Source organism: Ictalurus punctatus, chromosome 19 (genome assembly GCF_001660625.3).
Source record: "Ictalurus punctatus breed USDA103 chromosome 19, Coco_2.0, whole genome shotgun sequence".
In the NCBI taxonomy this organism is placed as follows: domain Eukaryota; kingdom Metazoa; phylum Chordata; class Actinopteri; order Siluriformes; family Ictaluridae; genus Ictalurus; species Ictalurus punctatus.
Window position 1 is genome coordinate 22,416,146 of NC_030434.2, and position 23,267 is coordinate 22,439,412.

The 23,267-nt window shown below is 42.7% G+C and overlaps 1 protein-coding gene across 2 annotated transcripts in view; it reads left to right on the forward strand.

Annotated features, from left to right (window-relative positions):
• plxna4 (plexin A4) overlaps positions 1-23,267 on the forward strand; it is a 346,384-nt gene that overhangs the window by 33,795 nt on the left and 289,322 nt on the right. For both annotated transcript variants that reach the window (XM_017494514.3, XM_047162222.2), the window contains exons 2-3: positions 2,801-4,106; positions 21,040-21,222. In XM_017494514.3, coding sequence (XP_017350003.1) covers positions 2,895-4,106; positions 21,040-21,222 — 1,395 coding nt within the window. In that variant the 5' untranslated portion in view covers positions 2,801-2,894. The remainder of the gene's footprint in view (positions 1-2,800; positions 4,107-21,039; positions 21,223-23,267) is intronic.

The following is a 23,267-nucleotide window of genomic DNA, read 5'->3' on the forward strand; positions in this document are numbered from 1 at the left end:
TTGATGGAGCAGGGTGGCATGAGATTCTTGATTTAATTAACCAGCGGGCAAAGACAAATAGGAGCTAAACACAGCTGCCTGATGGGGAGATAATGAACAAACTGGGTTGTTTGGGTCAGAGCTGCACTCTCTCAAGGCACAAGAGAATCTCATGGTCATTATTGTTCTAAGTGCGTGCGTGCGTGTGTGTGTGTGTGTGTGTGTGTGTGTGTGTGTGTGTGCATCCATTCTCACATTCCTCCCTTCACTTCATCAGTATATTTCCTTGTCCTTTAAAACTGTATCCGTTGTGCCGTTACTAATACTTGTGATTGGCATTGTAAAGTACCTGCCCACCACTCAAATTACGCATGCTAGTATATCACCTGCCCCTAGCTCCTATACACAACAACACGTCCCTTGTAAGATTGATTCGGCATCTGAATACCTCCAGCGCTGACCCTTTTGTTATTCACACCAGCCTCTTGTTCTTGCTCAGTGAGCGACTGCTTTCTGTTTCAATGGCTAATCATAAGTGTAGTGCCTGCCCTCCAGTCGCCTAACGTCTAAATGCATACTACAGTGGCTGAGCTGTGATTTTCTTTTCTGCTGTGCACCCAGCACTTAAGTGCCAGTCTAACGTTTGACTGCTGGCTTGCTTAACAGCTACTATTTGTACATGTGTCTTTCCTGTCTATTTTTTTTTCTTCTTCCTCATGGGCCATTCGGGTATTTCAGATGTTTGAGATTTCAGGTTTTTCTCAGTGAATTGCGTGTACGTTTTAATGTGATAATGGTGGAGGGTCCGTGGAGTAATGGCATATATTAACATTCATGATTGTGGGGAAAAGTACAGAGAAACTGTACTTAAAGTAAAAGTATGAGTACTGTGAAGCATGCTGAAGTATTCAAAAGTAAAAAGTGACTGGAAAAATACAAACAAACTGACCAGGAGTTCATCGTGCCCAATCCTCGCTAAGCACTCAGTCATAAGGAGAATATTATGCTAACTCATACTAACCTAGCTTGCTCTTAGATCACGTTCAATAACCCTGTTCGAGTGAATGCTAAGGCGCGTTAGCAACAAAAAGACAAACCTAACCGACGAGCTAATTTAACAAGCTAATTTACTTAACTAGCTAGCTTATTTATCAAGCTAATTTACAATACTTAAACAACTAGCTTACTTAACAAGCGAATTGACAAAACTTAACTAGATAGCTTATTTAAGAAACTAATGTACAAAACATACCGTAACTAGCTAGCTAATGTAACTGGTTAAATGACAAAACAAAGTTAATTCAGCATACTACTTTAGCATTGTTGGTGAATTTTAAAGGCTCATATTTCATTTTTACATGGGATACAAATGTGACACCTCATCCTGTATGAATTGGTAACATGTTGCAAGGGGGGAAAAATAGAAATCAAAGAAAAATCTTATGCTTTTATTCAGTTTCAGTAATGCTTGAGTAAAATACCGATATCTTTCAAAATAGTAGTTAAGTACAGTAACAAAATACACTCACTCAAGTTCTTTCCATCCCTGGAAGCAAAGTCAGACATCTTGCTCTTAGAAAGTCTTGATTTTAGATCTACTGTATGTAAGTGCATATGAGAACGTCTATATTCTGGCACAGGAACAGTCAGAAGTGCATAAATAAATTGCTCAAATGAGAAGAGGGAATGTTTTTTCTCTCACTTTCACCCCCCTTCATTCTTGTTTTCCCCCTAATTGGCCCAGCGGTTTACCTCTGCTCATAAACAGTGCATATCTCTCTCCACCTCTTCTCTTAGCAATGTCAGTGGGTGAGCTGTGGCATTGGGAGGAAAGACAGAAAACCGCCAAGGCGTGCAAATCATTTGCAGAGGGGAAAATCAATTAGAGGTCTTGAGGCCTGGCTGTGAGGTGGGGCACATGTGGAGAACCAGTGCCCGTCTGCACTGATGATTCCTGGGGCAATTGCATTATCCCCGTTGACACTGGCATCTATTCATGCCAGCAGTGTTCGCTCCCTGAGTGCCCTTGTTACTACCCCTACTTAATTATTCCTGCAATTTGGAAATAGTCATGTGGCTTTGGACAATTTGAATTCTTAGGTCAGCTTTCCTTTGTCCTCACTCTCTTCACACTTTCCTCCACTTGTCTCCTTGTAAAGAATATTGGGTCCCCAACAGCTTCAAAGTAGTCAGCCTCGAATGCTCTGTTGCAGTTTGATACACTTTTTTTTGGCCACAAGCTTCAGGATCATGACGGTTATAATCTGATTGGCCCTCCAGAAATCCATGCTCCGATTTCAAACACTGACACGAGCTTTTCAAAAGAAAGAAATGATCACCGGACTGATAAAAGTTCAAAGAATCTTGTATTTAAGCATTATGTATGGAATAGTTTTGTTTGAAGCAGTTATTTCTGGTTGGTTATGTGAGAAGGAAGTGAATTTGCAGTTTCTTGGCCAAACTTAGTGATGAAATGTACCAGACTTGCAAGACTAACACTGTGCCTCATCTCATTACGGACACCTGCATCTCATGATCAGTCAAGGACTATTTAATTAGGCAGGACAAGCAAACAGTTATAATATCCTGATGTTGTTTAGCCTAGACTGTTTCTGTCTTACGTTTTCACGTATTCAGCTTGATGTATTAGGTGTAACCTTGAACTATGCTTACCCTGTTTATGTCAAGGCCTTGATACTGCCATATCTTTCCAGCTTCAAAACCATGATAGTTTTCTCCTAGTCTTGTTCTTTGATTCTTGTTTGTTTGTGTTTAACCTGTCTGGTGATTAAACCGGTTTTGTTTTCATCTCTTTCTATAGGTCCATAATGTCCTCAAACTCAAGACAAGCCTGAACATCAATCTTCTGCAAACACTTGACTTGAGACCTGCTTCTGCACCATACTGTCAGGACAATGGCTTCCCAGCATAGAAAATTGAACTGTTTATTGGTTTCTTGCTGCTTTGTTTTTTTGCTTCCCCTCGCCACCTCAAGGCCACAACAGCCTTCCATTGCATCCAAAGTGAATGAGCACTACAGAACTTTCCATGCTGAGAACCCAGAATGGACTTTTAACCACTTGGCAGTGGACTACAGAAACGGGAACGTGTACCTCGGTGTGGTAAACCGCATTTATAAGCTCTCACAAGAGCTAGACGTGCTGGTGTCGCACCAAACCGGCCCAGAGGACGACAACCGCAACTGCTACCCACCGCGAATCGTGCAGCCCTGCAGTGAGCCACTGACGCTCACCAACAATGTCAATAAAATGCTACTAATTGACTACAGAGCAAACCGGCTGCTAGCCTGCGGGAGCCTCTACCAAGGTATCTGCAAGCTGCTTCGCCTGGACGACCTCTTCAAGCTTGGAGAGCCCTTTCACAAGAAAGAGCATTACCTCTCGGGTGTCAACGAGAGTGACTCCGTTTTTGGCGTCATCGTGTCTTATGGTGACTCCTCACCTGACAAGCTGTTTGTGGCCACGGCAGTGGACGGGAGGCCCGAGTACTTCCCGACCATCTCGAGTCGCAAACTGGCTCGCAATTCAGAGGAGGATGGCATGTTCGCCTACGTCTTCCATGATGAGTTTGTGGCCTCCATGATCAAGATCCCGTCAGACACCTTTACCGTGGTGCCCGATTTCGACATATATTACGTGTATGGCTTCGCCAGTGGCAACTTCGTCTACTTCCTAACACTGCAGCCAGAGATGGGCGGCGGTCCAGCTGCGGGTTCGTCCTCGGCCAACCGGGAACAGGTGTTCACTTCCAAACTGGTGCGACTCTGCAAGGACGACACGGCGTTCAACTCGTATGTAGAAGTTCCGCTTGGTTGTGTCAAGGGTGGTGTGGAGTATCGTCTTCTGCAGGCAGCCTACTTGTCTAAGGCAGGTGCCATCCTGGCTCGCTCGCTGGGTGTGGGACCGGATGATGACATCCTTTATGCTGTGTTCTCCAAAGGCCAGAAGAGGAGGCCAAAAGAAACGTCTCAAGAGTCGGCCTTGTGCGTGTTTGCCCTGAAGGAGATCAATGAGAGAATTAAAGACAGGCTGCAGTCCTGTTACAAAGGAGAGGGCACGCTGGATCTGGCCTGGCTCAAAGTGAAGGATATTCCCTGCAGCAGTGCGGTAAGCCAATATAGTAGCATTTACCAGCCTTATCTCTGGGAATATATATACACACAGATAATTAGTGTTGCATGTCAGAATTAATCACCATTGCTTATACTGAATGTAACTGCTGAGGCACCTACGTTGGATTATTCTTACACTGCTTGGCTGATGGATACAATCCATAGATATTTTGCTGGATAAATGCTTCAGCCCAAAATATTAAAATGACTAACTGGCATTCAGCTCGATTATGCCAACTTTTTCTCCTTAGCGCCCCTTTCAGCACGGAACTGTTCACATCCAGGATTTGATTACAGGGAACCCGATACGTGTTCATTTGTTCGACAGCTGGTAATTTTCACAATTATTACAGTATTTCATATCTTTCACAGTCTGCGTGATATTTCTGTAGACTTAAGTGATTTTGCTATGATTCAGATATAACCTCTATGGAATTTAATAAATCTTTTGATTAGATCTTTCTCCGTGTCTCACTCTAGCAAATAAAGTCAGTTAAAGTCAGTGCCAGTCCTTTTAAGAAAATAAATAAATAAATAAATAAAGAGGGGAAAAAATCGAAGGTGCTTATTTGAGGAGGCAATTTTTCCATTAGCCCATTTGATAGAAGCCATACAAGCCAAAATGCAAAATTGCCCTCCTCTGAGTCAATCTATTATTGTAATGGCATTTCATTGAACGCCGGGCACGGCTAGAATTAATCTTTCCACTTTCTACTGATGTTATGGATCGCTCATTACCACGTAAACAGCCCGGGCCAGGTTTAACGCATGCCGCCGGACGGTAAGTCTCTCTCCCCATTGGGATGGAAGGAAAAAAAAAAAAACAGTGGAACTATCAGTGGCTGGTTTAATTGAATCCAAACAGGTGATGAGTTCTGCAATAATACTGCTATTGTAAAGATTGTTCTGTCAGGTAAACCATCAAACCTTATGTGCTTGGGTATACCGATGACACACACACACATGCGCACATAAACGCGTTCATAGCACATATGCAGCCAGACGAATCAGAGACATGGTGCTAGAGTGCTGTCTGGGAAAAGTGTGGGATGTAGGGCTGAGAGAGAGAGAGAGACAGGCAGAGAGATTCACATACACATGGATCTAAACGCACACATACTGTAGCACATACACACCAGATAAATCGGAGACAGGGTGCTAGAGTGCTGTCTCGGAAACGTGTGGGACGCGAGACCGAGACGGAGGTGTGTGGAGAAATGGTGCCGTTTCAGCACGCGCTGCAGTATGGCCACTGCAGCATAAATTAGAAAGCAGGCGTCACCGAGGGGCGGGAGACAAATGGCTTGCTTCTCCGCCTGCTGTAACTATGGCTACCAGCTTTCCCGCTCAAGGCCTGGCAGACGTGTTTGATTGGGGTGGGAAGAAGGCGACCAAAAACAAATTAGATCCGAGGGCCGTGCTAGAGCAATGGATCACATAATGATCTCATTTTTAGAGGAATATCAGAAGCTGGAGGCACAAGCACCAAGCAAAACGCACGATTTAACACCGGATGCCATCTTGTAACTCTGCCATCAGAGATAATGTGAGCTAATATCACCATCATCGGGCTTCTAATTCAGTCTGTGATGAGTTGATTGTGTAGAAATGCACGTTTTGATTCACTAATGCACCATTACTCTAATTAGCACGATCACTAGCTTTACCCAATGAGTGATGTCCGTCCAGAATTAGCTCTCGCTTCATCTCTACATAAAGAGAGTGATACAGCGCTGCTTTGGTCCTTCACTCTCTCATCTCCTCGTACGTATGTCCTCTAGGCTCAAACAGATCCGCTTCCAAATAGTCGACTTTCATGCTGATTCCATCATCTCACAGCTCGCTAACCAGTTACGAACCAGCTATAAACAACATTATGTAGCAACGTTGCATTCTGGGAGTTCAGATTTTCCCGCAAAGACGAGCTGTTGCTCTTTTGTTTTAGGCGCTAACGTAATTAGCAACCTGCTTCGTATTGCTCGTGTCTTGAGATCTCCGAGACTTTTTGTCGCATTAAACACCATCGGAACTGCGCTAGCAATAGCCCTGTCCTCCTGTGACCTCGGTATGGCGGAAAACTGCTAACCTCGCACCGGAATAATGGAAATATCGCACCACCCATGAAATTAGCATCAGAATCACTAAACGCATCAGGGATGTTTCACTATAAACACAGGGAGGGGTTTTTACGATCTTTAACGATCGGATTTAGCGCGTCTAACTGATCCATACTGAGCTCTTTTCTTATATACACATACTTATATAACACACACACACACTCGTCTCTGAAAAGACGATAATTTCTCAGCTGCACAGTGGCGCTAAACAAAAGCGTTCGTTTTTATTATTAGTGGATTCTGCAGCGGGAAGGTGTTTGTGTGACAATATAAAAAGCAGGAAGTGACACGACTGGGAAAACGGCGAGTGATCCTGAGATCTGCGGGTTTCACTGCTATCACACGGATATGATTTTACGACGCGCAGCTCCCGTTAGTCTCGGATGAGCCGCCGGCTTAAATAATGCATGAAGGAACGAAAGGGAAGACTGGCACTCGAATATTGCTGGAGCTTGACTTGTTTTCGATTTGAAGCTATCGTTTACGCTTAGCACGTCGACGAGGAAACCGAGTTCGAGGGATGAAAGCGAAAGGAGCAAACGATCGAAGGTTTGCTAGCTGTTTCTGGATTCCAGTATACGCGAGTCTGATTGGATAACCGCAGAGTCAGAGCGAGAACGAGAGGGAGCGAGAGCGAGAGCGAGCAGGACCGTCTGAATAAACGTGGAAATACGCCTCGGGATAGACAGAGGTGTATACAGTGAACGATGGCGGTTAAATTCTCTCTGTTGTAGTTTCTATGGTAACAGCTAATTCACCTGGTGGGTGCTTATCATAATGTAAGTCTAATAATAAACATTTATTTAATTATGGAGAAAAAGAGACTGGAAAAAAAAAAAGGCTGGTGAGGGAGCAGATGTTTATAGCTGCTTTAATGTAAGTGAGGACAGGAACTCACTTGCTTTGTGGGTGTTCCATAACATTAAACGTAACTGTAAATGGATAAAAAGTACGGCGTGTAAATGGGTGTGGAATACGAGCAATAAAACACATGGTCTTATTGGAAAAGCCCCGTGATCGGTTTTGTAGGAATCGTATATTATTTATTTATTTTTTACTTGGTTTTGGAGGTAACTTACTGTACTGTACGACTGTGTATTCTGTTACCATGGCAGCGAATGTGTCCTCATGTATGATTAGCATTATGGATATTACGTAACGGATGAAAATACGGAAACGCTTAGCGACGCGAATAAAGACAGAGAAAGGACCAGGAAAGGACGAGTCGGGGAATACGGAGAAGAAGGTGTAATTACAGGTGTGAGCACTGTAGCGTGCTGAGGAATATTTATTACAGACATTTCTCCGAGTTCGTCCCGTACACTCGCTTCAGTTCCTCTGCGCTACCGTGATCGTTTATCGACTGCACCCGCAGAAAGTTCAGAGCAATAACTGTCGCTCATTGGATTCTGCATCAAAAGCAAACGTTCCTTATGGAAGCTGGAATTATTTATGATCTTATTTCTAGCAATTAAGACATTTCTCTTTATGAATAAACACATCACACTGTGCATTAATAGAACAGCGACGATGATGATGAGCATTTTATATATATATATATGTGTGTGTGTGTGTGTGTGTGTGTGTTTGTAGTCTCTCTCTCTTTCTCTCTCTCTCTCTCTCTCTCACTTTCTGTCTCTATCTCCAAAACAATCTCTCTCTGTCTGCCTCTGTCTGTCCTTTTCTTCCTCCCTTCACTCCTATTTCTCTCTCTCTCTCTCTCTCTCTCTCTCTCTCCCATCGCGTCATGTTACTGTCTCTCTCTCTGTCTTTTTCTCTTGCAATCTCTTCCTTCACTTCTCTTCATCTCTGTCTCTCTCTCCTTTCGCTTCTCTTTCTCTCTCTCTCCTTCTCTCTCCCTTCATTTCTCTTTTTCTGTCTCTTTCTCCCCCATCACTTCATCTTACTGTCTTTCTTTCTCTGTCTCTCTCCGTCTTTTTCTCATGCAATCTCTGCCTTCCTTCACTTCTCTTTAGCTCCGTCTCCCTCTCGCTCTCTCCTATCACTTCTCTTTCTCCCTCTCTCTCCTACTCTCTCCCCCCTCGTTTCTCCTTTTCTGTCTTTTTCTCCCCACCGGTTCATCTCACTGTCTCTCTTTCTCTGTCTCTCTCTCTGTGTCTTTCTCTCACTCTCTTGCGCTGTCTGTCTCTCTTGCAGTCTCTCTTTACATCTCTCTTTGTGCATCAGTCAATCTCTCTCTCTCTCTTCTTTTTTTCTCTTTCTCTCTCTCCATTTCCTTATCTTTCTTGCTTTCTCTCTCTCTCTTTCTGTCGCTATCTCTAAAACAATCTCTCCCTGTCTGCTTCTGTCTGTCTTTTTCTTCCTCCCTTCACGTCTCTTTCTGTCTCTCTCTCTCTCTCTGTCTTGTCTTTTTCTCTTACAATCTCTTAATTTCTGTCTTTTTCTCTCTGTGTATGTGTCAGTCTCTCTCTGTCTCTCTCTCTCTCCCTTCACTTCTCTTCATCTCTGTCTCTCTCTCCTTTCACTTCTCCTTTTCTCTCTCTCCTTCTCTCTCTCCCTTCATTTCTCTTTTTCTGTCTCTATCGCTTCATCTTACTGTCTCTCTTCCTCTGTCTCTCTCCGTCTTCCTCTCACTCTTCTACTCTGTCCGTCTCTCTTGCGATCTCTCCTTGTGCATCGATCAGTCTCTCTGTCTCTCTTTTTCTCTCTCCATTTCCCTAACTTTCTTGCTCTCTCTCTCTCCTTCCATCTCTTTAATCATGATGTGCCTTTCCACCAATTAAAGTGCAGTGCTGATCTTTAGGGCAAGCCATGCTGTACAGAAGTGTATGGTTATACACAAACACACACACACACACACACACGTATGTACATATAAAAAAACCAGCTAGCCGCCTACCTCGGTTAGTTTTCCCAGTCAGATTGCTGTAATGAAGTTCTCTCTCCGTCGGACTGTCACACACTCCGTTTACACCTCCGTCACTGCACATGACAGTTCTCTTCTGCTGATAATTACACTCCACACACGAACACTCTCTCCATCGTTCAAATAGCATCTATTCATTTATAATGGAATTATGCTTGGAACTAGTACTTGTCTCTTGTTTGTCACGCCTGGCTCGTGTTATACCGCGAAAAGTGCCTGGATATTTATAACCCGAGCCCTTTCGGAAAGAAAAATAGCCAGTAGTTGTTCTAAAACCGTACAGTTTTGGAAGCTGCTTCCACTTTCAGATGGTAAGCCATGTTATTGTAGTGGCCACAGTAGGAGAAGTCGTGCTCCCACTGGGTTTGAGATTGGCAAGAACAGAGAAACACGGGCAAAGCCAACGTCAAGGCAGAGATCTGAAAGCAGCTTTCACGCACTTCTTTGAGGTTTCCAGGCTCGCTGTAATATTTTATACCTGTACTTTCTCTGACATTTGTCATTTAAAGACTCGGCCAACGTTTAACTGCTTTTCTTTGCGCTCATGTGCGCACTCTATGGTGATTCATTCACAGCTGATTTGCATTTAGTGACGCCCACACAACTCCGTAAAGATCACTGAGCGCTGGAAAAAGAGAAAACGACAGCTAAATGGTGAAAGAGCGCTTCCCGTGGACGGCCGTTGCGTCGCTTCGGCTCCGATAGACACACGCGAATTCTGTTTTCGTCGTGGTTTATGAAAAACGCTGGTCGGAATTGTTGCCATTTGACGGATTTGTTCCGGATCGCGTTCTTTCAAGTCGTCAATAACGAATAAATGGCCGAGTTTCACAAAACTGGTACGTTTAATAGAAAAATAGAAGCTATTTCAGCTCGACGGCATATTCCAGCATATATGTAATCGCAGAAATTCCTCACCGCGTTCGCTCTTATGGACGATGAACAAACAAATTCACATCCAGTTTGATAAATGAGATCCATTGTTTGTGAAGTGGGAGTCTCTAGTACCCTGCATATGTCTGCATGTTTATCAAGAGCTTTCGATTCCATAAACAGTTAATTAAGTGGTCTCGATTAAGACGGTTACAGCTTTTGGATGGTTTTTGAAGCCGTAGCGGGTTGCTGGCTGTGATCGGATGTGGCGTTCCACTTTGTGCGGCCCGGCGTCGTGCTGTAAACGGGTCTGGCGTTGAGAGGAGAATCTTCCTGGAGTGCTTTTGAAAGCAAGGCGACTCAAGTGCACAATGCAACGCATTTCAACAGCACTAGTCGGGATGGATCCATAGATCATATTGAGGGGACATTTGACCTATTTAAACAAAAAAAAAAAAAAAAAAAAAGCACTTGCTGCCTGTGTTCCTTGTGTCAGCAGAAAAAGAACGAGAGGCGAGAGAGGGGAAATAAAAGTGTGAGGTAGAAATCAGGACAGCGGTACACTCTTTATTTCCTCTCTATTCTTTTCTTAACATTGATGGTCCTATTTATTTCCCCTGTACAGTCCTGGCTGTAAACTCAGCCTTTATTACATCTCATAATGATTTAATTATGCACCATTCAAAGATATATATATATATATATATATTTCGATATATATCAATATATACCGATATATATATATATATATATATATATATATATATATATATATATATATATATATATATATATATATATAAAACCACTATAGCTCATGCTGAATGTGTAATATTTATAGATAATTCCCTTTTTTTCCGTTCCATTGCTTGCATTTCTAAATGATCACCTCGCACCACGTCCTCATAAGTCGGGAAATCTTTTTTTTTTTTCTTTTTTTTTTTTTTACAGCCTTGCCTGTCGTCCTCCGATAATTCGAAGATCGTCGTCCTGTTGTTATAAAAAGGTTTACAATACGTAAGTGAAGTAACTAACAGTGTCAGGTTAGCAGAATGATTACTAACAGTTCCAGCTACAGTTCTAGTAACGTTGAACCTGTTTTGGTGGTAAGAATGTTTCTGAAACATGATACGCTGATCATGTATTATTTTAATAGTACTTATTTTAACATCTTCAGACGATTCAGAATGCAGCAGCACGCCTCGTCTTCAACCGGCCCGAAAGGACCCGTGTCACACCCCGCTTCATCTCCCCGCACTGGCTTCCTGTAGCCGCTCGTATCAAATTCAAGACCTTGCCTTGTGGCTTACGTTCCCTCGCGCAATCTGCGATCGGTTAACGACCGACGCTTAGTAGTGCCGACTCAGCGTGGCTCAAGGTCCCTTTCCAGAGCCTTCACACTAACTGTCCCTCAGTGGTGGAATGAACTTCCAACTTCAATCCGGACCAAAGAATCTGTCACTATCTTCAAAAAACAGCTAAAGACCCGCCTCTTCCGTGAACACGTAACTAACCCCTAACCTGCCAACCCCCACATTATTAAATAAATAAATAAATACAAATAAAAAACCTACTCCGGCTCTTACACCACTTCTCTGCGTGCTTTGCTTCTCTAGAACTCAATTATAAATCGTCTACAGTAGCACTAATTGTATTGTTCTCCGCTTGATATATCGCTTTGCTTGTATTTCCTCATTTGTAAGTCGCTTTGGATAAAAGCGTCCGCTAAATGAATAAATGTAAACATAATAGCCTTTTTTTCCATTCCGCTGCCTGCTTTTGTTAATCAGTCCCCGCAGGATTCAGAAATTACGCAACGCAAACTCTACAATTTTTCAAAAGTATTGTGGATTGCAGATTTGGGCCAAGACGCGTCGTGTGACATCGTCACGGCGCGCATTCAGCCGTTCAGTCTCATTTATCAACAATCCTCCCTGTGAAAGATCACGCAAAACAATTCCGTGCGATTGCAATGCCGCCAATTCAACTAGTTTTCCGGCCAAAAAAAAGAGAGGGAAAAGCACAATAACCTCCGCAAGTTGCATCGCAAATTTTGAAGAATGTGGCAGCAAAATCAAGCGTTTTTAGCCGCAATAATCACGAAAAAACAAACCCTGGTTCATGCGAAATCCTGGTTAATGATTAACGAAAAACACTTAACTATCCTTGAACGTCATATACATCCTGTTATCCTGTTCAGATAAAGCATTTATATATATATATATATATATATATATATATATATATATATATATATATACCAACTCAACTAACAGTTTGCTGTACGTTAGCAGAATGTTTTCTGAACGTTACCGTTATAGTAACTTTTGGCGCAAATGTTTTATAAATATAATATAAACATTTCTACAACATCGCAGCAACATTTTAGTTACAGATCAGTATGTCTGTATTTCTATTTGCGTTTGCAGAGTTAGGGTTGGGTTTGGTTGATTGTTTTGGCCTCGCGTACGTCTGGAGAAATGGCTTCCTGTTTGGTGGGTATATTCTTTCGAAATGATGGCAGTAAAATATATCATTTTAAAATAAAAGTCTTCCGGTGTTTATATGTCCTCTCTTCCGCACAAAAGCATAGCTTTACAACGTTAACAGTGATGTTTTTTTTGTTTGTTTGTTTGTTTAGCTGTGAATAACATCGTGACGCAAACCGTTATCCGAGTAAATGTCTTTAAAGCGTTGCAGAAACGTTATTTTTGGAACATAGCGTTTAACCTCCTAGTTGAATATGCATTAAAGGTGTGAATCCCGTTCTTTGTTAAGCTGGGAAATAAGATTGTAAGACAATTTCAAAACATATCTATTTATATGCATTCATAGTGTTTCGAAAACCTTTTTCTGATGGTTACTGTGTAACGTTATCCTGCGGAGCAGAATCAGACATCGGTAGGCGTTATGGAGACGTCCCTTGATAGCTGGGAAGAGGCTAAAAATGCTCTTGTTTTATTTGGTGCATGAAGCAAATTCAAGCTGAGTAATGAAATATCTTGTCATTTTGTTCGGTAACTTGTTTCACACGGACAGGCAATAGCTGATCCTGTATCCGCACATGTCCAAGTCCATGTCTTTAGCCTTGACGTTGAAACTGCAGGAAAGAATTCAAAGAATTATGATTGTGTAATGTGAAGTGACTTAATTCCAGAAGCTCCGCCCCCACCACTGGTGCAGAAGCTTTTATTTTTGTTGTCGTTGTTGTTGTTGTTGAAGTCTCTGACTGGATTTATTAAGCTCATTACTTATGTGGCTGTATGTAATTACGGAAGCAAAGGTTATAAATCATCACGAAAATCATTTATGTGCTTATCATCAGTCAGTCAACAGTCACTTTACACGTCTCGGTGAAAAGCTAATGTGCTCCTGTGGGTATTGTGAATTCTCCCTGTTGGCTTTCATTTTCAGACATCTTTATTTCCCTTGTTCACTGGAAACATCAAAGCGTAATTAGCTCTAATTTGATTGCGTGCATTCGCGCCACATACGCAATAGTGTCTCGGAGCACCATTAGGTCTGATGAGTAGGTTCAGTCATCGTAGACGTACAGCCTGATGACTCGGAGGACTGTGACGCTGCTCAAAAAAACAAGCAAGCAAGCACACAATTATGTCATTAATGTGTAACTTACAAGCAGAAAAACAAGCAGAGTTACTGAGATTTTTTCAGCTCTGATTATTAAAATATACATATATATACTTATATATATATATATATATATATATATTTATATACCCCAGCCGTGGATGGCTGTAGAATTGTTGGGATTCGAACTTGTTGCTATGCCATTTTTATTCTTTCTCACCAGAGATAAGGCAAGTCATTACATCCTCTGATATCATATGAACACCCAAGTCATGGTGATGTTTGAGTGAATCTCCTGTCCACCTACAGTAGTATACCCATCTTGCCCATCTTTGGGGGGCAGTGGAGGCTTGGTGGTTAAGGGTCTGGGTTACTGATCAGAAGGTCGGGGGTTCAAGCGCCAGCACTGCCAAGCTGCCACTGTTGGGCCCTTGAGCGAGGCCCTGAACCCTCTCTGCTCCAGGGGGCGCTGTATCATAGCTGACCCTGCGCTCTGACCCCAACTTCCTGACATGCTGGGGTATCTGAAGAAAAGAATTTCACTATGCTGTAATGTATACGTGACCAATAAAGACTCATATCATTATTATCATTAAAAAGTTCAGGATGCTCCATGGCTGGTCCACTGAACTGAATTTATTTTCTCATTAGACATTCTGTAGAATTTCTCCCTAACAGTATTCCTGGTAAATGCTAATTCAGCCTTGACACAACATGTGGTGCGACGAGATAGACGTCTTTTCAGAGAGGACCTTCTCTTTTCTTCCTCGAGGAGCTCACAGGAAAATGTCATGAGGTGGCCTGCGGCTCGTGACTCATCCCTCAGTCCTCTTCAGGCTCTCGAGCGTGCGTTAGACCTCATTCTGGTTCATCCAGAGGCCTCGGAAGTCTTGTCTTTGGAGCTCGAATGGAGATAGCTCTTTTGCTTTAAGGCAGCAGGGCAGGAGATGACAGGAAGGGAAGAAAAGACGCAGATGGAAAGGAACCGGAAGGAATTTTAATGTCCTACAACACTTCTGCCACAAAGTGTTGAGCTTGTAGTTAGAGTGACAGCTAGGGGTCGGCGATGTGGCCAAAATATCATATCATATATTTTGGATGGCGAAACAGTTTCGAAGCACTACAGTACTTTTGCGCTGTAAAAAAAAAAAAAAAAAAATTAAAAATGAATACGTCATTTAATGTTTGCAAAAAATTTTTTTTTAAATAATAAATTTAAAATACATTTTTTTTACATCAGCTCAGTTGCTTCCTGTCAGTTTTTAAATATAAAAAATCAAAGTAATAAAAAGGATTCTTCCCAATATCTTCACATCATATCGCCATAGTAACCCCAAGACATTCCGGAGGAAAGATAGAGCCCTATTCCCGGGAATCTAATCGTATGGGATTGTAACGTAGTGTTCGGTTTGTCTCGCTCAAACAGCAGATGCCATCGTCAGTATGGAGATCCCGTCTCGATCCTGCGCTCTGTCAATCACGCCGGCCTGATGGAGGCCAGTACGGATCAGCGAGCAGAACAGACTGCCGACGCGGACAGAGACGCGATCCTTTCATCCCTTCATCCCATCATCCGCCATCCGGACCCTCTCTGAGCTTCTGGGCCTTTATTTATTTATGCCGTCTGAGAAGCAATCATCAGCGCATTCAGCTCTTCTTGAGGCTCACGAGGGCTTGTGTTGCGTGGTAATTGAGTGTTGATATAATTACGTCGAACGCGGAGAAGAGACTTGTGGGAAGCGATGTCTTTGTTGCTAACAACAGTCTCTGCGTGAGATATTACTTGAGCATGAAAAAAGAGAGCGGATTTGAAAGGGTAATTATACGATTGTTGGGAATGGATTTCTGAGAGGCTGTTTCAGACATCTTAGTGATGTACAGTACATGGTTGGATCTGTCCCAGGTTGCCTACACGGCGTCGTCTTTAGGCAGTTTGTATGCGCTTGTAAATATTTTACAGTCCATCTCGTTTGGCCCGTTTCAACCTGATTGCTTCACTAGAGAAGGTTTCATGTATTTTGAAGGAATGACCTGCCTCAAGGTGCTAGCAATGCCAATGAAGGAACGACAGCATCATTAACGGAATAATCCAGCATTTACAATCTATAATAGAAGGACGATTTTCAGGCCTCTTTATAGTTACTAACATTTTATAGCGCAGTGCAACTGAATTCTCAAATCTGATTGGTCAGAAGGTGCAGCAACAAATCAGGGGTTTATATTAATACGCTCGAACAAGTTAACACATGGACTTGTCTGTTTTTAACGTGTGTGTAGTCGGTGATATGGTGACGTTTTCTGTGAACAGATGTTTATTGATTTTTTTTTTTTTTTTTTTTACGGAAGGAGTCTCCAGTATCGGCGAGTCAGTTTCCCACCACGCGAAAGCCCTCGAAAGAGACGAGTTTGCACGTTTTTTTTTTTTTTTTCCCGGTTTCTCGTTAACATGACGACCTGCGTGTTTTATGAGCGCTGTAATATAAACGATAAAGGGAACTAACTTGTCTCACAGAAGTTGCACTATGTTAAACGTTTAAACTATAAACTGATAAAGAGTACGGAGTGGTGTTCGGTAATAAAAGAACGGTTTTTATACAATCCGTACAGGATTTCGCAGAGTTTTTCGTCGTCGTTGTTGTTGTTGTTGTTGTGGCCAAAAATGCTAAATGTTGCGAGCGAACTTTTTTTTCTAAGTTTGTGATGCGACTTGAGGAGTCTTTTGCGCTTTGTATGCGGAAAACGACTTGAATTGGCGAAATTGTAATCGCACGTACTAGTTCTGCACGGTCATTACAGTGATGTTTGTCGGTAAACGAGACCTTTTAGCTGTACACATGTTCGACGCACGTGAACCGAAGAGGGCTTTGACTGAATGTTGTGATGACGTCACATCACGTGTCTCAGCCCAAAAAAGAGTTTGGTTTTGCGTCCATTTCTGCGATCGTACCGTCACGAAATCCTTGAGGGTAAAGGATAAATGGGAAATATTGTTTACAGTATTTTTTTCTCTCTCGCTCAAAAATCCTGGGGGCGGAGCTTCGTCAATATGGGCGGGACTCATTCAAACGTCGGACCCACCTAACCGTTCGAGACCTAATATTGGAAAATTTTTTTTTTTTTTTTTACATTTTCCCTAATGATCCGTTTACAGGATCTACAGGACATAAGAGTAGTCCCTTAACAAAAATAACAAATGATACAGAATAATACAAAATTTACAAACGCGTTCAGTTGAAAGATTCATGAAGGAGTTTGCAGAATTTATTATAAGCATATTTTCAAAGAAATAGATCTTCCGTTGTTTTTTGAGTACAGTTAAATGCCAGAATTCTCATGTGTTGATCTGACATGCTTACACTCGGGATTCGGTTGCAATTAGGTTGGAAAACCACTATGACAACTCGCCTTGCGCATGTGGAATGCTTGTCTGTTTGGTTGGTTTTTTTTAATGAAAGACTACACACGTTCGTCCTGTCACTTTGTAGACGAAAGCTTGAGCGGCGTAAATAAAGCGCATCTGATTTCCGACACCGCTCTGCGTACCAGCCCAACGAGGCGCCAGGGACCGAGTAACAGAGAGACTCCTTTGTCCTGCAGCAGGAAGCCGAGTCCAAGTGACCTAATTCTGCTCTCTCTCTCTCTCTCTCTTTTTTTTGTGTTTCTTTCTGTGTATCTGGAAGCAGTTCAGATTTAAAAAAAAAAACAAAAACGCTGCCGCACTCTGATCTGCAGGCTTTTAGGCTCGCTCTTTGCTCTGGCCTCATCCGTCTTTATCCGCCTCCGTATTTTTACACCTTTAGATGCACAGCATGGAATTGGCTACAATGCAGCAGCGGGTTCTCCTCCCGAAGGGAGGGCGCATAAACGGGTGGGAGGAAGAAGGAGTGACGGATTGAGAAAATGATAAAATAACCACGGTGCTGAATTTAGAGGGCCACCCTCGGAGCGACACGCGGCGAGGTGGGATATTACGGGAATGTCATTTTGGCGACGACGTGGGTTGATAGCGTGCGTGTAGAAACGGTTGTTTTTTTCATGGCAAGGTAATGAAAGTGTGCACGCGACCTGAAAGGTTGACAGAAAGGAAGTCTATTTGATTAAAATGCTACACATACGGCATGATCGACACGGCATCTGCCGTGGAGGAAAATATTGCAGTGGCACCAGGATCCACACCAATGCCGAGGCATATGCACCCTGTTACAAGACCGGGCCTGTTGCTAGCATAGCCGCAGCGCTAAAAGACATTAGTCTCCGTCAGACATGAGCGAACTGTTCGAAATGTTTGGAGTTGCATGTTCTCCAATCACTCTTACACACGCTTCCTTACTCAGTCCTAGTCCGCCATATGGCTTTGTGTCTCATTTCCGCTTAGATAAGCTGGATGACCTGCGACCCGCCGCCCCAAGATCTTATCCTCAAGCCTAGAATGATGCTGGGATGTAGTTTCAGTTGCGGGTAAATCATTTCAGGTGAATAATAAGCGAGATCTCAGTCTCAGGTCAGTTGTATACTGTCCATGTAGGTTTTTTCCCCGACTCCGTTCCATTTCCCGTGTGAATTCGGAACATTTGGTAAAATGCGAACGCAGTTTGTGCGCCCTGACGTCCTGAGCACTGATCTACGGTCCTCTCGAAAATCTCGGTATGGCTGGCGATCGCTTCAACCGAGCCGAGAGACTTTGAGATTTTTCTCATCTCCTCTCAGATAGGCTGGTTGACCTGCAGCCTCCCAGCTTTGGATGTCCGTCAATAACCATCAGGAACAGCGAGTTCCTTTTTGTACTTAGCTTTGACTTAATTTCCAGCAAGTGTTATTTCTACTGATCTAAGCAAGATGCTGGGATGTACAGTACGTCGTTTCAGCTGGAGGTGAGGCTCTTAAATTAAACTGCGCTAGTTCTGGTGATTCATCGTGTATGGCAGGTACTGGCCAAACCAGCACACGCTGGGTGTTTTATCTAGCCGAAGCAAGGTGAGATAGCGAGATCTGGGTGCTTTAAATGAGCTCCATTAGTCTGGCCTGCCAGTGCTAAGGATGTGCGGGGGTTTGGCAGACAGCAGAACATTTCTAAAGGTCAGACATCTGCAGAGAAAGGACACGCATACATAGACACACTGATACGCAACGTTAAATATTTCTTATTCCTTTCCACATTTATCTCTCTCTCTTTCCCTGTCTCTCTCTCTCTGGCTCTCTCGCTCTCTTTTCTCACTCTGTGAATCTGAATTGACTCTTCTATCGATCACTCATAAACAGGCATTTCAGCAAGCCATGTTCAGCCACTCCATTTGCTTAATGAAGAGCCTCATGTTTGACAAATAGATTCCCGGCTCCGTTACGTGTCCGGATCAGCCTCCTCACACTTACCGGTCACTTCTGAATCAATCACGTGTCTCCGAGGTTGGTCCGACACGGACAAGCGGTGCAACCAAACCCATCTGGTTTTGACCTGGATCGCGTCCACGGTCCTGGAGAACTCCGAGCATCTCCCACATAGACCTTTTCGTAATTGTGCTTTGTCACAATTAAGATAAACGCAACATGAGGCATAATTGAGTTTTTAGCGTGTGCCTGGGAGCTTTGGCTGAGACACAAAGGGCTGCTTTTGCTATTTATGACAGGCCCGGCTTGCTTCCTGTCACAACCTGGCATCACAGAGTCACCGTGTCTGGCACACTGTCACTTCTGAATATTAGCATGTGGTGTTGAAGTGGAATCTAACACTAATTAGGTGGTAGACCTTTATGTGTGCGTCAGTGAGAGCTAGGGCGGGCCAATATGAAAGAATAAGATCATTACTGTGGTAAATTGTAACTGAGCTTTAATGAGGATGTTGTGGGCAGCATCAGTGTTTTTCATAAGAACATACCGTCGTTATTCATCATCATTATTCAGAGTAGCTGGCTGGAGATTAATCCACGAACTTCACGACAACTCGTTTTCAACTCGTGCCGCTCAAATCACTCTACGGTGGCCACTTCCTATCTTTACGTCTACAACCGGTTGCCATGGTTTCACTGGAGGCATCAGGAACAACTCTTAAGCGTTATCCACCCAAGCTCGCTACAGAACGTTTTACCCCATTTGATCACAAATCAGACCACTTCTCACTTAAATAAAATCCTGGACGGAGCTCAAAGGGCTCTATTTTGGGTTCATCAAACACTCGTAGCAGCAGAGCGAGTAGGTATCACTGACTGATTTAGGAGTAAGTGCGAAATATGTAGAATCGATGTTTTACAGTCGGGACGGGACGGGGGCGGGATGACATCAGCGTCATTCGCTCCTATCGGTCGTCACCGAACTGCTTCACTTTTCACTTGCATGAAGTCAACTTTCTTAAGTCGTTCACCACGCCCACTTTTGCACCATTAACGAAAACGAATGACGTCTGCCCGTCTGCTTTGTTGTGCTGCACTGCTGCCGGTGTGACTGCAGGTTTCTATTTTTTATCACGTGCCCACTTTGTTTAGCGACAAGCTTTCCAACGTGCGCTTTTGTAACAGTTTACACACTTACGGAGTTACAAAGGTTACGGTTAGGATTGGGGGAGGAGTTAATGTTAACATTCGTTCATGTTAATAATACCTTCTTTCTTTTTTTTTTTTCGACTTCAGTCGCATAAAATTGTTCATGAAATTGAACAAAATCCAAACAAACTGTTTTCACCCCTTGGAATCTTCCAACAGAACAGGTTGTTGGTGTTTTTGTTTTGTTATCAAACCTAAATATTGTACATCATCGTGACAGTGACACGATTAGCTAAAACGAATTTAAAAACTCACAATCCGGAACTTTTAGAGCTGTATTGAAACTCATTGGACACCATAATAACGTCATAATTCACATTCACGTATCCAAATCTAATTCATAAACACATCACGTGTGGTTCCGTTCACAAAAGGGCCAAAGTTTTTCCTCCTTTAACGAGTCATTGGCCGGTGAGTCATCAATCATAACTAGCATTCCCGTCGCATTTTTATCCCCCATGTGTAAACCCCAGTGGTGCTGTTTCGAAATCAATCTGCACGGCAGCGCAATATGAAATCATTACTGCTTTATCAGAAGCTGTAAATCATTCCATTCTGGGTGACAAATCTGACTTCTCCACACATTCGTTATCTGTCGCTTGACATCACGTCATATGTACATTTCGTGCGTGGATATTTATTTATTTATTTATTTTTAAATGCATTTTTATGATGCACACCAAATGCCGTGATGAATGTATATAATCTTCTGTCTGATTCCCCTCATGGCCTCATTTAAAGTATCGACTCGACGGATTGATGATGACGTGCGACATCATTTTAAACCGTAAACGTCCTAATAGGAGTCTCTGTGTGAATTTTAAAGTTTATACACCCTGTGTCGGCTTTCCCTGCTTGCTGAACACCGTGTTTGTGTGAAACTGTTCCCAACCTCGCAAGTCATGCCTGTCTTTTTCCTTCGTACAGCTCCTGACAATTGACGACAATTTCTGCGGACTGGATATGAACGCGCCGCTCGGGGTGTCCGAGATGGTCCGCGGGATTCCGCTGTTTTCCGAGTCCAATGACAAAATGACCTCGGTGATTGCCTACGTCTACAAGAACCACTCGCTGGCCTACGTAGGCACCAAGAGCGGCCGGCTGAAAAAGGTAGGAGCTTGTATTAACTCGGATTGTGTCTGATCGTCTCGTCTGGTAGAAACGCGAGGACTGCGTAAATCTGATGTGTGAAACTTGATCATTTGTTGCGTTGATGCCCATAACTGCCTTCGCATTGTTGGTGGGAAGAAATTAAAGCGCTGCGGATTAGAGAGCTGCTGTTTGTCTCCAGTGAACACACTAGCGAGGATCAGTTTGCCAATGTTGACTGTTTTCTGCTGTGGATATCCAGTATGTAGATCAGACATCATACTGTAGAGCTCGTCCTGCTTCCTTGTTCAACGATTGCTGTGCTGTGGTATTCCACGAATGCCAGAGAGCCACGGTTCAGCATTTCAGATGAAGGAATAATTGTAATTAATATATAGGTCAACTTCCTTCCATCATTTCTGTCTCTGACGCAAAAGTGTTTGACATTTTATACCCGAAAAGTACACTTTTCTACTTTTTCGGCAGTGACGGAGACCAAACACCAGAGATTTCACAGAAGGGGAAAGGACGTGGAAAGGATGCGATAGACTCGTTTGCTCTTTATCAAAGTCACTCGTGCTCCATACCGACTTTATTAAGAGAGCTTTGATCTGTACATTTTCTCGTAATTTTCTTGTTAGCAACGTTGGCACCTCCGCTGATGTATTTTTGCATCTTTTCGCACTGACATGTTGCACTGGAACCAATCAAAGCATTTTATTTAGAAGAAGATCGAGAAGGTGGAGCACGAGGTCGAAAGCCGTAATATTCTGAATGTTTAAGGCGGTTAAACAGTTTCTGTAACGTCGACTTTATTTGAGAACCTGCTACAGATAACTCTTCTCCACATAATCTTGCTACATCTTGTATGTGTGAAGAAAGATGTCAGCCAGAGAGAGAGAGAGAGAGAGAGAGAGAGAGAGAGAGAGAGAGAGTGAGTAAAAGCTCTGGGGTGTTCTGTTCATGCTGAGCTAGTCAAGGGTAATTGCATGATGCGGTGTGATGGCTTTGGGCCTGCTGCCCTCTCCTCTGCCTGGGCCTCTGAAAGCTGTGGCCGAGACGAATCTCGGGGCCTGCTGTACACGGCGTGTAGGAGAAAACAGCATTAAAGACAGCAAAGAGAGGGAATCGAGAACGAGCGAGAAGGAGGGAGCGAGTGGGATATGAGCTCTATCGCCTTTTCTTAAGAGCTTGTACTCCGGGGGATTTGGCAGTGCAGACGGACAAAACTCAGCAAAACTGGCAGAAATCTATTTGAATGTGTATCTATTATTCTGTAGAGTTTATTTATTTATTTATTTATTTATTTATTTTATTTAAATGTTTTTATTTGGGTCGTTGGATCGACACGGGTTAAGAAAAGCAGAGTCTATTTAGCCTGTGTCTAAACTATGTTTTCATATAAAGCTACAGATTGAGGTGCAAGAAAATGTACGAATATAATAACCCTGGCCTGTAATCTTTCTCAGACAATTGACTCTCGTGGGCGTGTACCAATTGCTCCTGCTGTTGCTTGTGGGTGTGGCTTATCCACTGAGAAATAATGGTAGCTACTGTGTGTGTGTGTGTGTGTATATATATATATATATATATATATATATATATATATATATATATATATATGTATATATATATATATATATATATATATATATATATATATATATATATATATATATATATATATCTTCTAAATGGAACTTGTTAAACGCTAATTATATAAAGCACTAATCAGTTTATAAGTGATTATTTGATTCATGTGTTACATGCTCACCTTCGTAGTAGCTTCGTAGTAAGCCAACTAAGTACTAGATACAGAAACCCACCAGAAGCATGAACGATCTCTACTACCTCCTTCCAATCCTTCTTTTTATATTTATAATGTTTCTACGCACATTTAATGAGATATCGTACATGGCAGGATAAGATGAAACCACCGTTTTTCTTTCATTTTTTAAATTTTTTTTTGCAGTAAATAGGAAATGAATTGCAGGAAATAAAGTTGTGAGTGGAGAATTGAAACTGAAGAAACGTCAGACCACAAAAGCACCACAGGATTCATTCAA